This window comes from Porcisia hertigi, chromosome 7 (genome assembly GCF_017918235.1).
Source record: "Porcisia hertigi strain C119 chromosome 7, whole genome shotgun sequence".
NCBI classification, from domain to species: domain Eukaryota; phylum Euglenozoa; class Kinetoplastea; order Trypanosomatida; family Trypanosomatidae; genus Porcisia; species Porcisia hertigi.
Genome location: NC_090566.1, coordinates 216,988 through 232,908, shown reverse-complemented (window position 1 = coordinate 232,908; position 15,921 = coordinate 216,988). Strand labels below are relative to the sequence as shown.

The 15,921-nt window shown below is 54.4% G+C and overlaps 7 protein-coding genes across 7 annotated transcripts; all 7 read left to right on the top strand.

The window, feature by feature from the left end:
- Nucleotides 1–232: 232 nt before the first annotated feature.
- JKF63_06410 (uncharacterized protein) lies at nucleotides 233–1,801 on the top strand (the record flags this gene model as incomplete). Its single annotated transcript, XM_067902360.1, has 1 exon — nucleotides 233–1,801. One exon carries the CDS (start codon nucleotides 233–235, stop codon nucleotides 1,799–1,801), a length of 1,569 nt encoding a protein of 522 aa, XP_067759381.1.
- Nucleotides 1,802–2,775: 974 nt separating this feature from the next.
- Nucleotides 2,776–3,276, top strand: JKF63_06409 (uncharacterized protein; the record flags this gene model as incomplete). Its single annotated transcript, XM_067902359.1, has 1 exon — nucleotides 2,776–3,276. The coding sequence occupies one exon, from the start codon at nucleotides 2,776–2,778 to the stop codon at nucleotides 3,274–3,276; it is 501 nt and encodes a 166-aa protein (XP_067759380.1).
- Nucleotides 3,277–3,922: 646 nt separating this feature from the next.
- Nucleotides 3,923–4,396, top strand: JKF63_06408 (uncharacterized protein; the record flags this gene model as incomplete). Its single annotated transcript, XM_067902358.1, has 1 exon — nucleotides 3,923–4,396. The coding sequence occupies one exon, from the start codon at nucleotides 3,923–3,925 to the stop codon at nucleotides 4,394–4,396; it is 474 nt and encodes a 157-aa protein (XP_067759379.1).
- Nucleotides 4,397–6,031: 1,635 nt separating this feature from the next.
- Nucleotides 6,032–6,505, top strand: JKF63_06407 (uncharacterized protein; the record flags this gene model as incomplete). Its single annotated transcript, XM_067902357.1, has 1 exon — nucleotides 6,032–6,505. The coding sequence occupies one exon, from the start codon at nucleotides 6,032–6,034 to the stop codon at nucleotides 6,503–6,505; it is 474 nt and encodes a 157-aa protein (XP_067759378.1).
- A 1,167-nt stretch (nucleotides 6,506–7,672) lies between these two features.
- On the top strand, nucleotides 7,673–8,002 carry JKF63_06406 (uncharacterized protein; the record flags this gene model as incomplete). Its single annotated transcript, XM_067902356.1, has 1 exon — nucleotides 7,673–8,002. The coding sequence occupies one exon, from the start codon at nucleotides 7,673–7,675 to the stop codon at nucleotides 8,000–8,002; it is 330 nt and encodes a 109-aa protein (XP_067759377.1).
- A 1,211-nt stretch (nucleotides 8,003–9,213) lies between these two features.
- JKF63_06405 (uncharacterized protein) lies at nucleotides 9,214–10,758 on the top strand (the record flags this gene model as incomplete). The annotated part of the gene is made up of 1 exon (XM_067902355.1): nucleotides 9,214–10,758. One exon carries the CDS (start codon nucleotides 9,214–9,216, stop codon nucleotides 10,756–10,758), a length of 1,545 nt encoding a protein of 514 aa, XP_067759376.1.
- Nucleotides 10,759–13,650: 2,892 nt separating this feature from the next.
- Nucleotides 13,651–15,627, top strand: JKF63_06404 (uncharacterized protein; the record flags this gene model as incomplete). Its single annotated transcript, XM_067902354.1, has 1 exon — nucleotides 13,651–15,627. One exon carries the CDS (start codon nucleotides 13,651–13,653, stop codon nucleotides 15,625–15,627), a length of 1,977 nt encoding a protein of 658 aa, XP_067759375.1.
- Between the last annotated feature and the right edge of the window lie 294 nt (nucleotides 15,628–15,921).

Genomic DNA, 15,921 nt, shown 5'->3' with positions numbered 1-15,921 from the left:
TGTACCCAGGCAACGCTCCGCGCTCCCCAGCACGCCGATGTCTGGCATGTTTCGACTCTCTTTGTTGTACCGACAAATAAGTTTGCACTCACTTTCTTGACGTTTGGTGTTTGGCTTCTGTGCCGATGTGTGCGCGTGCGTTTGTACGGCGAAAAGCAATATTGTGATGTGGGCTGCTTGTGTCTGAGAGTTTCAAACTAAAGCCTACAGAGATCGCCTTGTGCTGAGCCTGATGCGCCGCTTATCATTATCGCTACCCGTGTCAAGGCGGCAGTACGTACGCCACGCCTCGTACGTGGCCGGTCTTTTTAACTTTCGTATAGTACCCGAGGAGCTTTTCCCGTATCCCTCCCGTAAGCTGGATGCCGACGAGGCAGAAGCCGTGCAGGCGCTCATTGAGCAGATTCGCACTAGGGACAAGGAGCTCAATCTGGCAGGCGCTCGAGTCGCCACTGAGTACGGTGGACTGGGGCTAGGGCACACATCGCACGCTCTCGTCTGCGAAGAGGTAGGGACCAGTGGCGACGGCAGGTTGCTGCAGACGATTCAGCACTGCAGCTTCGCGTCCTATTTGTTATCTACCGTTGGGTCAAAGGAGGTGAAGGGGAAGTACCTCACCGGCATGTCTGATGGCAGTATCATGATGGGATGGGCCACGCAAGAAGATTGCGGCAACGACATTAGCATGAACACCACCAAGGCAACGTTAACAGGCGACGGCATTTACGCAGTCACAGGGTGCAAGCGGTGCGATTTCGCGGAAGGTGCGACGCATTATTTGGTACTGGCCAAGACATTCACTCAGACTGCCACGGAGGCGGGGCCAATGGAGGTGTCACGAAACACTTTCTTTGTTGTTGATAAAAACGCAAAGGGGGTGAGTGTGAAGGACGGAACCGTCAGCTTTAAGGACACTCCTGTCGTGGACGTTGTTGGTGTAGTTGGGGAAGGATTCAAAGATCGCATGATCACGTTGTTTACTGAGCAGTACGTCTACGCGTCCATACTGCTCGGTATTGCGAAGCGGGTCGTGCAAGAGTTGCGGAACAGTGTGCCGGAGCAATGGGCTGCTGATAAGGTCGCGTCGTGCGCGTGTATCATGTACGCCATGGAGTCTGCACTATACGCTCTAACTGCCAACCTAGATTTGCCCACTGAAGACAGCTTGCTGGAGGCGGCTTTGGTGAACGTATTCGTGCAAAGCAGTACGAACAAATGGTTCAGTATTCTGTCGACGGCAACTCCCGTGAGCGAGGCACTGGAAAAGTGCTTCGAGAACGCGCGTCTTTTGTTGTCTATGATGGAGTCGACAGATTTTCTCTATTCATCCGCCGTCTGCTGCGGGGTTGAGGACTACGGTCTCGTTTTCCAGCGCACATCTACGTTGCAGATGATGCAACTGCGAATGATGCGTTCAATGGGCATGAAAGATCGCGTTCCTGTCCAGGAGATTGACTGCTCCGCCATCGATTCTGCCGTGATTACATTCGGCAATGCTGTGGAGGCGACCTTTGTCCGTAATGCCTCACAGGTGCCCCATCAGCAGCTAATAATTAATCGCCTTGGTGAAGCCGCGTCGTTGCTCTACGCCGCCTCTGCTAGCGCGTCGCGCGCAGCCATGTGCCAGAGCAAGCGTTTGCCGACCGCCAAGATCGAAAAGGAGCTGGCAAGTGCTTTTATCGCCATGGCCACCAAACGCTCAAATCAGCTCTCCGAGGAGTCCCGCAACATCGGAATGACCGCAGATGACTCTTACAAGCGGATTGCAGTAGCAATGTGTGAAAAGGCGTTACGGTCGTAGGGGAAGAAAAAGAAGGGGTGGGGTGGGGGCCAGGGTTCGGACATGGGCAGACACCTCTAATGGACGCACTACATAGCCTTCGTCTTATTTTCCTCTTTTCTCTCCATGGCTCTCGTTCTGTGTGTGTATGTGATATATATGTTTGTATACACAAAAGTACACAGGGGCGCACTGGATGAGTACGAAAGCGACAAGGGGGGGGGGGAGGGGAGGGGAGGGGTGCGTGGCAGAGGGGGGCTCGACCCAGTGGTTGAGGTGAAGTTACTTAGTACCTTTTCACTTTGGTGTGAGTATCTGGGTCGATCTCCCCGTTGTTTTTTCCTCCCCTTCTCTCTCTCTTCCCCCCCTCGTCCCCGTGCACTTAATGTTGAGAGACGAGATGCGGTTGTGCATCACAAATCCACTCGTAGTGGCCAACTCTAAATCGCTAACAAACAACTCGGATTCGTTTTTTCTTCCTTTTCTTTCTCCCCCCACAACTCCCACTCCCTCTTCCGTAATGCAGTGATGCAGGGGGCTGGGGGGGGGAGCAGGATAAGATTACAGGCTCCAGGTATCGGGACTACTGGAATGAGGCGAAGCTTTATTGAGGAAGTAATAGGGCTCTATTTCTCGTTCGGGAATGAAGCAGATAGGTTGGTGACAGTTCACAGCGAAGAAGGAAAGAGGAGTGGCCATACGGCTGTGCGTGATGCCTTTTTATGCGTGCTGCGGACACACTCACACCGCGAGAGTCCGGGGTGGAGTGGGGTAGCTGTTTGCTTCTTTAGCACCCCTTTCTCCTCCTCTTCCTCCCCCCCCCCCCCAAAAAAAAAGGTGACATAACATGTCAGCGGATATGCGCGGGTCATTGCCATTTCTCTATTCTCCACTATCGCTTGGGACTTTTCACTGTCTTTTTTTCCCCTGGATTTCCACATCATTTTAATTCCCATTTAGCTGTTCTCTCGTTTCATATTGCGGGTGCGAGAGCCATGCTTAGCTGCACGAGCCTCTCGCTGATGCGGCACATTGGGCAGGATGTGCCACGTCGGCACACCCATTTCGTGCTAGAGTCGCGTCTCATGTACGAGAAGTCCTTCCGTGATGAGTGGCTGCGCAGCCTCTGCCAGGCGTTGGCCAACGTAGATGAGCCACTCGCGAAGTCGCTCTCCGGGCTTCCCCAGCAGATGCTTCAGCGGAAGGTTACGTGCTTCAGCTACAACCAGTTCGGTCTGTTTAAAGTCCCCTACTATCGCCTTGCAAACGTTGACCGCTACCACGCGGTACAGGGCGCACTAGGCACCCGTGAGTGGGTTCCGTACGCGAACGTATCTTCCTGGACGATGAACAAGATGGTCCGCACTGGTAACATTTTGGTGCACCGCGTTCACTACAGGGGCTGGGGTACGGACAGGGCCTTGAACCAGGGCGGTTGGGAGCACCGATGGAACAAGGTGATGCAACGGAACGCGCTGCAGTACAATCGCGTCTGAGCTGTGTTGCCAACTGGGAGGACCTGTTTTACATGCGTGTAGTGGTCTTTTTTTTTGTTGTGTGTTGGTGAGGTTGAGTGGGAATGATGTCGATGCGGTTGATCTAAAGCAACCACATGAAGGCCTGCATTTGGGGTCTGTCTTTACAGCTGTGGCCACGGTAGGGCACATTTTCGTCTTTTTTCCCCCCAAATGATATCCAAGAGGAGAAAGGGGGGGTATGGGAGAGGAAAGTCATTCACGGGTCTAAATGTGTGTTTATCTCCCCCCCCTTTTTTACCCCCCCCGCAAAAAAACCACTTCAACGGGGGCGACATCTCTTGAGGCTTCAAAGGATCTGATCTGTCGACCCGAATGTGTGTGTAGGCCTGAGCGCCCTTTGCACGGTAACAAACCGCTTTTTCATCTCCCTCTCATTCCCTCTGTCTGGATTTCTTCCTGCGCCTTGTTTGCTTAACATCATATCACCTGTGTCCGTGTGTTGTTGGTGTGTGGGGGCCCTTGCCACCCCCCCTCTCTCTCTCCCTTCCTCTGCACCCTCCCCCCAGACCACTTACACACAGCTTTGCTGTGGATCCTTCGTAGTTTCATCAAGTGCCTTTATCGTCACCCTCCTTCTCCCCCTCCAAAAAAAAAAACGGGGGTGATGCGAACTGCAGCACGTCGCATCATTCGGGTTGGGGCACAAGCTTCGAAGACGGTTACAATTACGCAGAAGGATGTGGTTACTTTTGGTAATCTCATTCAGGACCACAACCCTATTCACAGTGACGCCGTTGCCGCTAGGGCAGCCGGGTTCTCCGCTCCCATATGCAATGGGATGCTTGCCGGCTCTCTTTTTTCTGGTCTGATGGCAACAGAAATTCCAGGCCCGAACACCGTGTACCTCTCGCAGACCCTGCGATTTACAGCACCCATATTTGTCGGTGATGAGTTGGAGGTGATTGCCAAGGTCACCCAGTTCCGCCGTACCAAGGGGCTCATTGAGATGGCGACCATCATCCAGAAGGCAGATCCCAAGAACTTGGGCAAGAAGATTACCTGTATTGAGGGGTTTTCGGTAGGGATGAACAAATTGGTTGACTTTGAGGGGGAAAGTGAGTGGACACGTCGGTTGTAGCGCTTCGTTGTCAGTGTTGGGAGAGTGGATCCCTTCACTCCCCCTCCCCCCTCTGGAGCGGAGAGGGGAGAGCAAAGAAAAGCACGTTTTATTCACGTACGAAGTGCCAAGAGCTCCGTTGAACAAGGAGGTGATGCACATCCACAGCGGTAAAAAGGGGAAAGGGCAAGGGCAAGTTTAGCGGGGGTGGGGGGTGGTGGTGGTGCGCAAGTACGTTTTCCCTTCTTTGTTTGCATTGTTCGGCAGCTGGTTGATATTTATGCACCTCCGTACGTCCCCCGCTCTTCCCCCCTCTCTCTTTCTGTGTGTGTGTGTCTTTGCGCATGTTACAGGCATGCGGCGCCTCCGGCACTCGGGGGGGGGGGATGGACTGCGGAGGCGCAGGTGCCAGACACATGGCGGGTGGGGGGCGCCCCGAACCACGCCATCGAGTCAACCAGGCTTCGGTGTGGAAAGTCCCCACTCCGCATCGTGAAGTGCAGCGGCGCTGGCCTGGCTTCCGCCGGGGAAAATGCGGCGTTGTGGCGGCGCCCGTTGTCTGTGTGTGCGTGTGTGGGGGCCGGGCCTGCGGTTGGCTGCTTTCTTGCCTGGCTTCGCGCCGTATGCACCCCGGCCACGGCCTGCTACACCCGCACGGTGCCCTGGGCGCGGCTTGCCTGGCTCAAGGTGCGCAGTCCACTGAGGTCTGCCGGGTGCCGATCGCACCGCGCTTGATCAGAGGAGGGGCGAGGGAGAAGAAGAGCTTCTTAGATGCATCACCAGAGTTGACAGCGGGGGTGTTCCCTTCCCCTCCTCCCCCCAGACGGTGGGGAGGTGGCCGTGGTTCAGCCGAGACAAGTGCATCGTTCGTTTGTGAGCGAGGACACATTGATTGGCAGGCTCGTAGGGGAGAACATCTCTCGAGTACACAAGTTTGCTTACTCTCGCAGCAAGAGGGCAAAAGAGGACGTGTCCCGGTGTTGCGGCCGTTCGAGTCATCTCATACCGCATAAAGAGCATAGGTATGTCGAGTGGAGCATCGTCTTTGCTTTTCGCTTCCGCGCCTCAGACTCTTGGCGTTCGGGAGCACCTCGCATCTGGAATCTCTCAGTATCCCTACCCCCGCTCATCTGCTCGTCTCTCGCATCTGAAGTGCAGGTGTGTGTGTGTGTGTGTGCCTGTGATGTAAATGGGGGAGGGGAGAAGAGGGCCGTGTAGGGTTGAACATGCCGAGTGCCAGACTCTTCATGAGACATGAAAGCAATTCGTATTTCACCTCTATATGAGTTCTCGCACGCAAAAGCGTATCCCGAGACCTTTTTGGTCTTCCCTTCCTTCCTCCCGACGCCACCGCCTATGTGACACACACACACACTCTCTCTGTTATGGTGTGTAAGGTTTTAGCATCGACACCTCGACTTTTCTCTCGCTCCCCTTCCCTTCCTTATTTATATACATGTATATTTACATTTTTATATTTTTTGCGTGCGCGTGTTTACCCACCGACCCCGCCTTCACTCTTCTTTTAGTTTCCCAGTATCGTTACCGTACCGGCGCAGTCTTGATAGGAGCGCCGAAGAACAATAAAAGATTGCCTTATCCACCATCGACGTGCGGCTAGACTGAAAGAAAAAGCTATCCTCATCATACGCGAACATGTCCAGCGAGCTCGCACCACTGGTCATCCGCGTGGGCTCACGGGTGACCAGGGCAGTCCACATTACCCAAGAAAACGTCACCACCTTCGGCGATGTCATCGACGACCACAACCCCATTCACAGCGACTCGGAGGCGGCGAAGGCGGCTGGGTTTCCCGCCACGATTTGCTATGGCATGTACGCTGGGTCGCTCTTTTCGGGTCTCATGGCGAAGGAAATGCCCGGGCCTGGCACTGTGTATCTCTCACAGAACCTGCGCTTCACCGCGCCCGTCTTTGTTGGTGACGACGTCGAGGTCATGGCTGAGGTCAGCCAATTCCGAAGGGATAAAGGGCTCATCTCTTTGTCCACTACCGTCCAAAAGATGGACCCCTCCACTGGCAAGACTGTGGTGTGCGTTGAAGGATCTGCGGTGGTTATGAACAAGACTGTCCAGTTTGAGGGCGAGAGCGACTGGTCAGTGAAGAAGTAGGGAGACAGGTGGAGTGGTCGCTAGTTAGGGTGGTGATGAGGGGAGGGAGGGGGGGAGGGGAGAGAGTGTGTGTGTGAGTAGGCGCTAGTGAGAGCGAGTGGAAAGGGACGCAACCATGACGCGCAACAGTAAAGGTGCGTGAGGCACCAGGGTATCTTCACTTGGTGTCCCTTGGTGTGCGCGTACAAAGAGCACACAGGTACGCAGCGCCGCTTCCCCCCCCCCCCTTGATACTCCACCCCATTCACCGACCTGCTTTCCTCTACACCACACAGCATACAAACTGTCTCTCTACTGATTCCTCTGAACCATTTCTCCACCTGGGTGTTTGCCTCACGAAGTGCAGCCCCCCCCCCCTCCCTCCCTCCCTCCCTCCCTTCCCCTTTGCTCTCACTCCTTTTCTTTGCGTTGGTCTTGCAGTTTTTATTTTCCTCACAAAAAAAGGGGGCGCCTCACTACTCGACGTCTGCAACAGAAGCTCCAGTATAGGCCCCCCTTCCGTAAAACAAAGGGGGAGGGGGGGGGATCGTCCCCTGTTGGCTCGAGGGAGGTTTATCTTTTCACCTCACACCTCACCGCTGGGCCGGTTGGATTGGTTCAAAGAAACATGGGGGAAAGGATGGGGTAGCAGTAGACATAGGCAGCGGTTGGTGTTTGTCCCCCCCCCCCCTCCCTCCCCTCCCTCCCCTTCGCGTCCTTGCTGTATTTGAAGCATTTCATTTTGTCTGGGCGTCTGCGAAGTCCTTGGCCCTGTGCTGCCCTCGTTTCCCTTTACTTTCTTCTTTTCCCTTCCCATCTTCCCCACTACACTACACTCCTGCCTACCATGATGAATCACGGTGTTCAACCTCTCTCTCCTCTTGCCATCCATTCTGCGAGGTGCGAGGGTAGTCTGTCTGTCTGTCTGTCTGTGTGTGTGTCTGTGTGTGTATGTGTGTAGGAGTTCGGTGCACTCTCTTTGGCATTGGTTTCCCCCCCCACCCGCTCTATATTCATCCATCTCGTGAACACCACCACCACCACTACTACCACCAATACCGCAATCGAATAAAACAGAGCAACCGCATTAAAAAGAACGCACGCAAACGAAGATACACACCCAAACATAGGAGCAGGGCGGTGTGTGTGTGTGTGTGTGTGTGTGTGTGGACAGGGATAAATAGAGAAATGCGACGCACTGTGCGCGTTCTTTACAACTCCTTCGAGCGAGGATGGAAGGATAAGGCCGTCCACCCACTTGACCGCCGTGGTCGCTTTAACTTGGATGAGGCCGCCGCGGAGCTGCAACTAGACGAGGCGTACGTCGCATCTCTCCACAAGCCACTGCACTACACATATGCGGTGAAGGGGCAGCGTTACCCGGCGGAGCAGGGCCGCACCAGCCGCCCAGGATCGTTGGCGGCCTCACGGGATCGCATGTTCCCTTTGTACCGGCGAAACTACAAACTGGATCGGGATTTACGTGTTCTGAATCACCGGCGCATATCAACGGAGTAGTGTGACCGCCATCCTCCATCCTTCTTTTGTCTTGTGTGTAGCTTGTTGAGGTCTAGGGGTGGGTGATAGCCGGTGTTGTTGTGCTTCAAGTCCCCCCCCCCCCCCCCCCCCCATCCCGGGAGAGACGAAACATGTAACCAGCGTATTGTTGCCGCTTGTGTTTTTTTTTCCAGCTACTTGAAGCGCGCAGCAGCGTTGGCAGCGTATCGAAGCGTTTTTTTCCCCCTCGTTGTTGTTGTCGCGTATCTTCTCGGTGCCTCTGCCGCTCCGGCACCGCAAGGATGTCTTCAGTCGCTCCCCCCCCAAACAAAAAGAAACAACGACTTCTCTCTATATATACACCTACCCTGAAGGCCGCTTTGAGTGTCAAGTTGCGGTGTGTGCGAGGCACGATGGTATTCGCCTCCTCTAAAACGTATCGGGTTATCCGACTCGTACGTATCTTTTTTTTTGGGGGGGCCTCTGGGTATGTATAGACTCTTGCTGCCTCTCCCCCTCCCCCTTTCTCTGTATATTTCTCTTTTCTTTCCCCACTTTTTTTTCTTTTCGACGCTGGTGGAAAGAGAGTCGTACGCGGTGGTACGCACCAGCAGCGCCACCTGTGTCGGTTAGTCCATTCTATATATTCCCCGCCTTTCTACTCCTCCTCCTCCGTCTCCCTCCCTCTTTGTGTGTGTGTGTGTGTGTTGTGTGTGTTGTGAGAGGAGGGGGTTTCTGTGGGTTATCTGATCGTCATTGCCGACGAGCGGCCGTGGTTTGGCTGCTTCACAAATTCTCAAGCCGCAACAGCCCCGGCGCCTTTGACCGACGTGCGCTAAATTTGTCGGAGTACTTGTGCCGATCTTTTTTTTTGTTTTGCTCCTTTTCCCCCGATCCACGTGTCCCGAGGCGCGTTCGTGTAGACTTACCCACCGACTCACCCAACACCACCATTTTGTACCAGTGCTTTGTTTCACGCTGTGGGCAGCCATTTGGCTGACATTCTTTTTTCGTTTCCTTTCTTATTGATATATATATATATTCACATATACATACGTATATTCTTCGTTTCGCTTTGCTCTGGCGATCATCAATTGGAGGCGGATTCCTCTGCACCTTAGCAGGCGGACACATCGATGCTTTGACCCCCCCCTCCTCCCTCCCTCCCTCACCCCAACGATCACCCACACTTAAAAGCGCATCGGCATTGGGGGTAACTGTGACTCTAGAAGATGATGCGATGGGCTGTCGACGTGACGGGCATCGATGTTGCCGAAGACTTGAAGCGAGAGCAGACCAAATATGTCCATAAGTTGTCAAGCAGTGCCCATGAGGAGTCGTGGCGGGCGGTGGATCATTGGCAAGCTGACGTAGATGCTGATAGTGAAAAGTTGGGGGAAGTCTGTGCTCTGACTCGCAGCGAGCTGGAGGAGGCCCTCGCGGAGCGGAAGAGGAGATCGGACGAAGTCTTTCGTAATCTTGGGAGGCCCACCGTAGGCGCGCTCCAGCAGCAAGGGTCCAGCACTATCGTGGGTGGCTCCGCGTCAGGGATGCGTAGCAGTGGCGGTCGCGGGCTTCAGACAGACGAAGTAGTAGGCAACACCCAGAGTATGCTCTCGAGCGACTCTGTTCCCGATGTCATTCCCACAACGCGTGAGGTGCGCGTGTTTAGCACATTTTTGAATTCTCAGGGCACACGCACCTCCGTGACCCTGAACATGACGCAGCTAACCTACCGCGGTGTGGATGTCGTGGCGGCTTTCCTGCAACAGTCCGTGGCAATGAATGAGATACTTTCGCAGCGCTACTCGACGAATCCCCGTCTGTACAAATTGTTCATCGCAGACGAGTGCACAGGGGAGGAGGAGATGGCGGTGCAGCTCGATCTCAGTGCCCAAAATTTTTCCTGCTACGCTGTGAACCCTTTACCAGCGGCAAAGTTGTTTCTGTACCCGCAACGCACAGCCCTGCACAGCACAACAGTCCGCGACATCCACTTGACTGTGCAGGTGCGCCCATTAGACCCACACGCAAAGCCGGTGCATCGACAGTGCGTCGTACCGGCCGATATGCTCGCGGAGTCATTAGAGACCACCATCTGTAGACGACTGCCAGCCAGCGGAATCGTTCGAGGGTCCCTGCGTATCGTGTATGGGCCGGTGGAGCTCAATATCAACGAGTCCTATAATTTCGGTGCGGGCTGCGGTCAGTCAAACTGCCCCATCGCCGAGCGTACCATTCTCTCCCTCTACCGGTTCGGCGTTGGGGAGGTGGTGGTGAACGGGCGCGCAGTCGAAGAGGCTCCTACAGCAACGCTGCGTGACTTGGCAGAGGACATCGTCATTGATATGGATGTCGATGAGGCAACGTCTTTTCAGCAATTCGAGGTGATTAGTATCAATAAGTATGGGGCACGACAACAGCGGCTGCTTTGTGTCGATGGTGCACACTTGTACACCATGCGGCCGAACGCGTCGGAGGCGCTCCCCAAGACAACAGAGCGGACGATCAAGGACATTGAGGAGGTTCGCATCTTTGCCGACAAGCCCAAGTACATGGAGATTGCCTATACAAAGAGCTCTCATTTTGAGGAGGACCATTTCGAGTGCACAACGACATACAACTGTGCATTGCTGAACGAGAAGATCCGCATCGTTCGTCGAGAACTGCGCAAGCGAGAGGCAGAGGAGCAGGCGTCAAACGTCAGGAGCGAGACAACAATGCAGCGGTTGATGACGGGGATTCGTAGGAGGTGGTTTGGTGGCGGTGACGACTAGACCTGACGCTGTACCCACCCCAAAATCCTTGCAGGCTTTTCACGCATGGCTGTTAATTATCGTGTATACGTGTGTGTGTGTGTGTGTGTGCGAGTCTGGGCGTGTGCCTGTGCGCGTTGCTGAGAAGAACACTTCACTCGTTTCTCCTCTCCATCCTCTAGCCCCTTTTCTACGCCCCTATACTCCTTTTTCCTTCACTCGTTTCTCCTCTCCATCCTCTAGCCCCTTTTCTACGCCCCTATACTCCTTTTTCGGCTCACACCCGTCTCAGGTTTTCCCGCCGGTTCACAATGTGCTGCTGCTGTTACTACTACTACTACTACTACTCCTTTTTATTCGTATTTTTCTCCTTTTTTGGTGTCTGTCTGTATGTGTGTGTCCATGCATGGTACTCCCCTTCCCCCCCTCTCTCTCTCTCTCGTTGTCCTTCGCATTCGTTGTCGTCCTAGCGCCTGTCTTTTCTAAAAGTTTGTATCACAGGTAGAGTTATCGTCTGTCTGTCTGCGTGCATGGTGGTGCGTGCATGGTGGTGGTGGTGGTGGTGAACAAATGGGGGGAGGGGGGGGGGAATCCATAATGCTGTGTGTATTTTACTTTTTTTCTCATGTTACCAATATTAGTGCGCGCGGTTGTGTTGACTTTTGTCTACTCGAGGACACACACACACACACACACACACACAGCGCTCTCGAACACAGAGGGAAGGGGTAGGGTGGGGGGAACGTCTAGAAGAAAGGGAGGTGAGGTGGAGGCCTTTACCGCCCAGCGTGGCTTCATCTTCCACTGCGTGAAGGGGGTGGTGATGGGGAGGGAGGGAGACGGTTTCACTCTTTACATGTTGTTTTTCTCCTCTGTGTTTTTTTTCCCTGTGAACAGACAAGTGTGTCCCCCCCCCCCTCCCCCCCCCACACACACACGTTTTAACAATGTTTACATTTTCTGCTTTTTAAATGGCTCGTGTGAATGATATCCCCTTTCACGTGAAGAAAACACACACACACACACACACACAGATAAGTAGGGAGTGAGGTGTCGCGCACGCCTTGAAAAGGTGGAGGGGAAGAGGCCCAGCTTTTGATACACCTGCCTCCCCCCTTCCCCCAGCTTCCTTCTCGTCTCCAGCGGTGGGAGTGCAACTCTCTCACCCTTCCTCCTCCTCTAGTCCCCCCCTTTCCCTCCCCCAAATAAACTTTTGTGGAGTGGGGGAGAGGAAGGAGGCACGGGCACAAACGCGCGACTTGACATCGGGATCCACTTTTCGTACCTCCCCTTTCCTTCACCAGTTCATTTTTCCTCCTCTTTCATCATCGTACAGACCACCTCCACCATCCCCCGATCTCTTTCCGCGGAGTGTTGTCCTTTGATATTGTGCTTTTCAGGCACATCACATCACATCTTTTTTCACCAGGCGAGACTTCGCGCGCATTTACCTCGAGGCCCTGAGTCGAATTAGTCGGTAATATATATATATATATATGTATGTATTCTTTCCCTCTCTCTCTTATGGTTTGGGCACTGTAGTGCCCTGTGCGCTTCCTCCCCCTCCCCCTCTTTGCATCGCTCGTCAACGCTCATTGTTCTTTCACCTTCTTCACCTACACACCGGAGAGCGCGTACGTGGGGGATAGATCCCCTCTTCCTCCTTTCAAAACTGAAACCACAATAAAATTGGGCGCCACCTGGGCATCTCTGCAAGGGGGAGTGAGTGGTTGCTGAGTGTTCTTCTCAATTCGGTTACGGGTGCTGTTTCGATTCCCTCCCTCCCTCCCTTCCTCCCTCCCTCCCCCTTCGTGTCCCGTGGTATTTACAGAGCTGAGCTTATTGCCTATAGCCCCCCCTCTCTCTATTATAATATATATTTGATATATTTAATATATATTAACATCTTTTTCCTTTCGCCTGACCCCCGGCTCATTTCATCACGCCGCCGCCCCCCCCCTCCTCCTCCCCCTCCCCTCCCCTCCCCTCCCACCCTCTCTTTTTCCCCTCTCTTCTCCTTTTTCAAGTACACACACGGTCAGGCTTTTCTCCGATCGCTCTCAACAGCTCATCTAGTTTGAGGCGTTCTCTTCCCCCCATTAAAAAAAAAATTCCATTCCCCCTTCGCCGTTCGATTTGTTTGCGTTTCGTCTCCCCCTTCCCCCCCTCCCCCTCGCTTTCCCACCGCTTTGTCTTCCTGCGCGTCACCTTCTTCCTCTACTCCGTCTTTTTGCCACTTTTGTTTCGTTGTGCGTACGTGCCCTCCCTGTCCCCCTGTCCCTGGTGCGTGTGGGTGTGTTTAGGCGCCCCAAAGTAAAAATATACTGTTTGAGGGAACCGCAATACACCTTCAACCCCCTCCCTCCCCCCTCCACCGCCCCCTCACCACCACCACCACACACAGAGACGTTCAGACAGGTGATACGGTATACTTCCTCCCTCTCCGGACTGACAAAGGGCCTACCATCTCAGGTGTGCATATATACACGCATACGCGAATGAGAGAGAGGAGTGGTGGAAAGTTAGGTCAAAATCAACTGCGATTGTTGTCTCCCACTTTCCCATGTGCCTGATCCTCGGTGCTTCGGCTATATATGTAAGTGCTTACAGTGTGTCGTTCTCTCTCCCCTCCTTTCTCTCTCTCTCTCTCTGTGTGCGTATTAACGTCAGAGGCTGTAGGGTGAATCACAAGGGTGAGCGTCATTATACCAATCTGGAGATCTTCTCCTTCACTTTCTTTCCTTTTGTGTCCCCTTCTCCTGCTATCGCAGCTTTCTTCGTTGTCTAGGGTGCCTGTGTGTGTGTGTGTGTGTGTGTGTGTGTGTCGCGTGTTACTTTTGATTTGGGTTGGTGTCTGTCTGTGTGTGTGTGTGCCTGAGGGACTTGCACTGGGATCGACTTGTTCCCCTCTTCATGTCAAGTGGGCCGTCGTCCTTGAACCCGGCATGCACTGGTGGCGCTGCCTGCACTGCGGAGACCGATTATACTCCGGGGTCGACGATCATCGCTACCCAACACCGCCGCTTTCGTGAACTGATGGATCTCACATACAACGGGGTGCTTCGCACCGTTGCCCACTTGCGACCGCTCATACGATTATCCAAGTACGGACTCGGGATATGCCTTATCCTTTGTGTGACAGTCATCTGGGTGGCCTCCTCCGTCTGGATACAGTACATCTTCGGCTCCCTCGAGTTCAACAGGCCCTTCTTCCTCACATACCTCAACACGACTGGGTTTTGCTTGTGGAACTTCGGCTTCTGCGTTTCAGCTCGCTGGCGCCGCACGCAATGGGATGAAGCGTCGCGGGCGCAGCCGGTGTGTGTGGAGGACGAACGACTGGACTTGTGGATGCGCTCGTGGACAGAGGAGTCGAAGGCGCAAGAGACGGTTCACGACGGTGGTGAAGGCCGCAACGGTGAGAAGAATAGAGACGTACAGGGCAGAGGGAAAGGGCTACCCGTAGGCACTGGCGTCGGCGCCGCAATGCTGCGAGTTGACAGGGGCGCTGTGAGGGGGACGTCTCCTCATGGTCGGACTGCCTCGGGGGTGAGTCTAGCTCTATCCGATGCCGCCCCGCAAGGTCTGCTTATTGAAGAAGATGATCGTCATCCGTCTCTCAACCAATGCTTGCCCTCCTCGTTCCTGCCGCCTGATGCGGAATCGTATTCGATGCAGCCGCCCCCCTACGGCAGCGGCCACCCCTTACGGTCGTCGACGACCGCCGAACGTATGCTTTCCTCGGAGGCGCCATCGTCAGCGCCGTTCTCTCGTCTGCATGGGGTAGTGAGCGACCGTTATACCACCAAGGGGGTTTTCCCGGACAACGACAACGCCGATGATGGTCGCGACGGCGGCAGGGTAGACAGTGAGGCGAGGCCGGCATCGCGGTTGCACTTCGCTGACGAATGCCGCGACTACTCCCTTTCCAGTTCGCTAGTTTCGAGTGCCCGAGAGGAGATGGTCAGTGTGACGCTGGCGGATGAGGACGAGAATGTCCACGTGGGCCCGCGACACGACTCAACGCGCCAGGGAAATGTAATCCCCTCAAGCACGCCTCACCACAGCGATGCTGTAGGGCCGTGGCAACACCGCCGTCGTCGTGCACGTCGGCAGCGCATTCGCCGCTACTCTCTCCGGCGAATCTGGCGTTGTGCGCTCTTTTTCTGCCCGCTCTGGTTTCTTGCCAACTACTTCTTCAACCTCTCTCTCTCGATCACTTCGGTTGCCTCGACCACCATTCTGAGCTCCACGTCGTCCATCTGGACGTTCTTGTTGTCTTACATGCTGCTGCAGCAGCCTTTGCAGCTACATCGATTTGTGGCAATCGCCCTCAGCGTTAGTGGCACGATTGTGGTGGGGCTAACCGACAAGGGTGCTAATAGTGGGCACAGCGTTCTTGGCGGCAATATCGCGGCGCTGCTGTCCGCATTATTTTATGCCATGTACACGTCCGTGCTGAAGTTACACTTGCCGGATGATGAACGTTTTTCTATGGGAATGTTGTTTGGCGCGGTCGGCGTTTTGAACCTTTTCCTCCTATGGCCTGGTTTGGTGTTGCTCAGCGTGACGGGTACGGAGCCGTTTGCGTGGCCGTCATGGAAGCAGTTCTGGTTTTTACTGTTGAACTCTCTTGTAGGCACCAACCTCAGCGATGTCCTGTGGGCGCGCAGCGTGGTTTTGACCTCCCCAGTGGTTGCCACGCTGGGGTTGTCGCTCACCACTCCTCTCTCCATGGTGGTTGACATTTTATTCAAGCGTGCACACTTCAGCGGCGCCTATGTGGCGGGTGCTATTTTGATAATGGCTGGGTTTCTGCTCGCCAACGTGTCCATTAGCGTAAATCGTATTTTCATGTGTGCTGGCGCACACCAGGACAAGGCTGCCTGACCAGGACGAGGGCTAGAGAATGCAATGGAGAGAGGGAGGAGGAGGAGGAGGAGGAGGAAGAGGAGGAGGAGGGGGGGGGGAGGACGAGGAGGGAGAGCACCGATGTGCTTATCCCCGATTTGCCTGGCAACTTTTATTAATTTTTTTTTTGTTGGGTTGTTTTGTGGTGCTCCATTCGCCTTTCCGCTCTTCCCACCACTTGGTGTGTGCCCCCCACCCTCTCTCTTGTTGTACATGTGTCCCTCGTCGTCGTGTCCGTCTCTGAATGGCATTTTTCTCTGTTGGATTCTTAAT